The following is a 1,983-nucleotide window of genomic DNA, read 5'->3' on the forward strand; positions in this document are numbered from 1 at the left end:
CCGTCGATCACCGGCACCGGACGCTAGATCTTTTCGCCGAGGAGGGAGCCAGCGCGCGCGCCGGGGCACCAACCACCAGTTCACCGCTTCGCCCCTCGGCAACCGTTGTTACCGTGCGAGCCGCAGGCATCCGAGCACGCACGTCGCGTACGTGGCGTGGCGGGGCTCGGTCCGGGGTAGACAGAAAAAGGAGCAGTGGGTAGGCTGGCCCGTCGCCATATATACCACCTCGGCACTCGAGCGGTTGCTCTCGCCCCACTCGCTCCGCCTCGCCACCGCCGCTCTCCCAGCGCAGAGTCGCCGCCGCCGCTCCCAAGTCTCCCTTACGCGAGCGCGGGGGCCACCCCAGTAGCAGCAGCCAGCGCGCGCGGGATGGGGAACTGCCAGGCGGCGGAGGCGGCGGCGGTGCTGCTCCAGCACCCGGGCGGGCGGGTGGAGCGGCTCTGCTGGTCCACCAGCGCTGCCGAGGTGATGCGCGCCAACCCGGGCCACTACGTCGCGCTCGTCACGCTCCGCGTCGCCGAGGAGCGGCAGGACGCCCCCGGCGGCGAGCGCCGCACCGTGCGCCTCACGCGCGTCAAGCTGCTCAAGCCCAAGGAGACCCTGCTCATCGGCCACGTCTACCGCCTCATCACCACCCAGGGTAAAAAAGAAAAGCAATCCTTCTTCTCCGTCTCCGTCCAAATCCCAGTGTACGCGCGCCGTGCCCTGGTGCGGATCGATGAACAGGAAGCTAACCTGCGGTGCGGTGCTGCAGAGGTGACCAAGGCGGTGCAGGCGAGGAAGGAGGAGAAGCAGAGGAAAGCGCAGCAGCAGCTGCTGGAGTCGAGGCAGAGCAAGGCGAGGGGCGCCGCCGAGGACGACGACGACGACGACGAGGCGGCCCTGGACGCCAGCCTTGATCAGGTGGGTGTGAGTTACATGGATTAGACTTTGCCTCTTCAATTCATCAGTTGCTTTCCGATGCCCACCATGCACGCTCTCGCCATGATCCATACGCCTTTATTTGCTTCTTGAGGCGTAGTTAGTTGTTCATCTCCTCGTGACTATGGTGTCCTGTTCCTGTCACTGGAATTTCTGCCACTGTAGAAAAAAATCTGACAACTGACACACGTAATCATCAATTAGTAAACAAAATTACCAAAATTCCAGGAGAAATGCATTCCAGAGGATTATTGATTGTAGGAGTTTTTTTTAGAGAAAAATAAAAGATGTGTAAATAACTAACTAACTGATGCTACTATAGCATCCAGAAGGAAGTTGTACCACATTAGATTAAGGAACAGATTAATAAGTGAGTTTCAACTAATGTCAGGAGGAAGAATCTTTTCCGAGAATCTTTCCCCTTTCTTCCCATTTCTTTTTAACCATGGCAACATGCAAAGGTTCCATCTTCTGATTACTCTGCTGCTCTTCCCATCTGACTGCAGTTGGCGCGTCAGGACAATGGCAACCGGAGCTCCAGCGCGCGGCACCGGCAATGGCGGCCGTCGCTGCAAAGCATCGACGAGGCCACCAGCTGAGATGTCAACTCATACACCCCCATACCATACAAATCGTAGGGCCGTAATCATTGACCGGTGGACCTGTATTTTCGGTGATCACCTGGCTTCAGTTAGCCCAACATCACAAGGGCTGCTACATTTGCTTGCATACTGTGACTGTGTGAGTTAGGGTTTGACACCCCCGGGATGAGAGGACTGCCTGCTTGAGATGCAACAGCCTCGAATCAGTGTAAATTTTCAGGTCTTGGTCAGGCGTTTGTTAGTGAGACTGCTTGCTTTCTCCATACGGTTTGCACATGGAATCGGAACAAGTTGAAGTAGCTTAGATCTAGAGCCAGAGATGTCCTGTACTTGCTATACTTTCTTGCTCTCGCAGATGGGAATCAAAGCGCATAGCTTTTGAGGATATCTCTGCGTTTCTTTAGTAGTGTTTAGAATGTAAGTTGCTGTTGATGCCAAATAGGTTCTCAATCATAAA

At 55.7% G+C, this 1,983-nt stretch overlaps 1 protein-coding gene across 1 annotated transcript; it reads left to right on the forward strand.

The window, feature by feature from the left end:
* Positions 1-237: 237 nt before the first annotated feature.
* LOC112901035 lies at positions 238-1,983 on the forward strand. The gene is made up of 3 exons (XM_025969854.1): positions 238-643; positions 758-906; positions 1,431-1,983. The coding sequence occupies exons 1-3, from the start codon at positions 373-375 to the stop codon at positions 1,521-1,523; spliced, it is 513 nt and encodes a 170-aa protein (XP_025825639.1). The 5' UTR covers positions 238-372; the 3' UTR covers positions 1,524-1,983.

The sequence above is a fragment of the Panicum hallii genome, chromosome 1 (assembly GCF_002211085.1).
Source record: "Panicum hallii strain FIL2 chromosome 1, PHallii_v3.1, whole genome shotgun sequence".
Lineage (NCBI taxonomy): Eukaryota > Viridiplantae > Streptophyta > Magnoliopsida > Poales > Poaceae > Panicum > Panicum hallii.

What these genes read in the sequence shown, in the direction of transcription:
- LOC112901035 (XM_025969854.1), top strand. Translation starts at nt 373, where the DNA reads ATGGGGAACTGCCAGGCGGCGGAGGCGGCGGCGGTGCTGCTCCAGCAC. An exon ending in CCGCCTCATCACCACCCAGG is followed by an intron (nt 644 to 757) that starts GTAAAAAAGAAA and finishes GCGGTGCTGCAG; the next exon opens with AGGTGACCAAGGCGGTGCAG. An exon ending in TGGACGCCAGCCTTGATCAG is followed by an intron (nt 907 to 1,430) that starts GTGGGTGTGAGT and finishes ATCTGACTGCAG; the next exon opens with TTGGCGCGTCAGGACAATGG.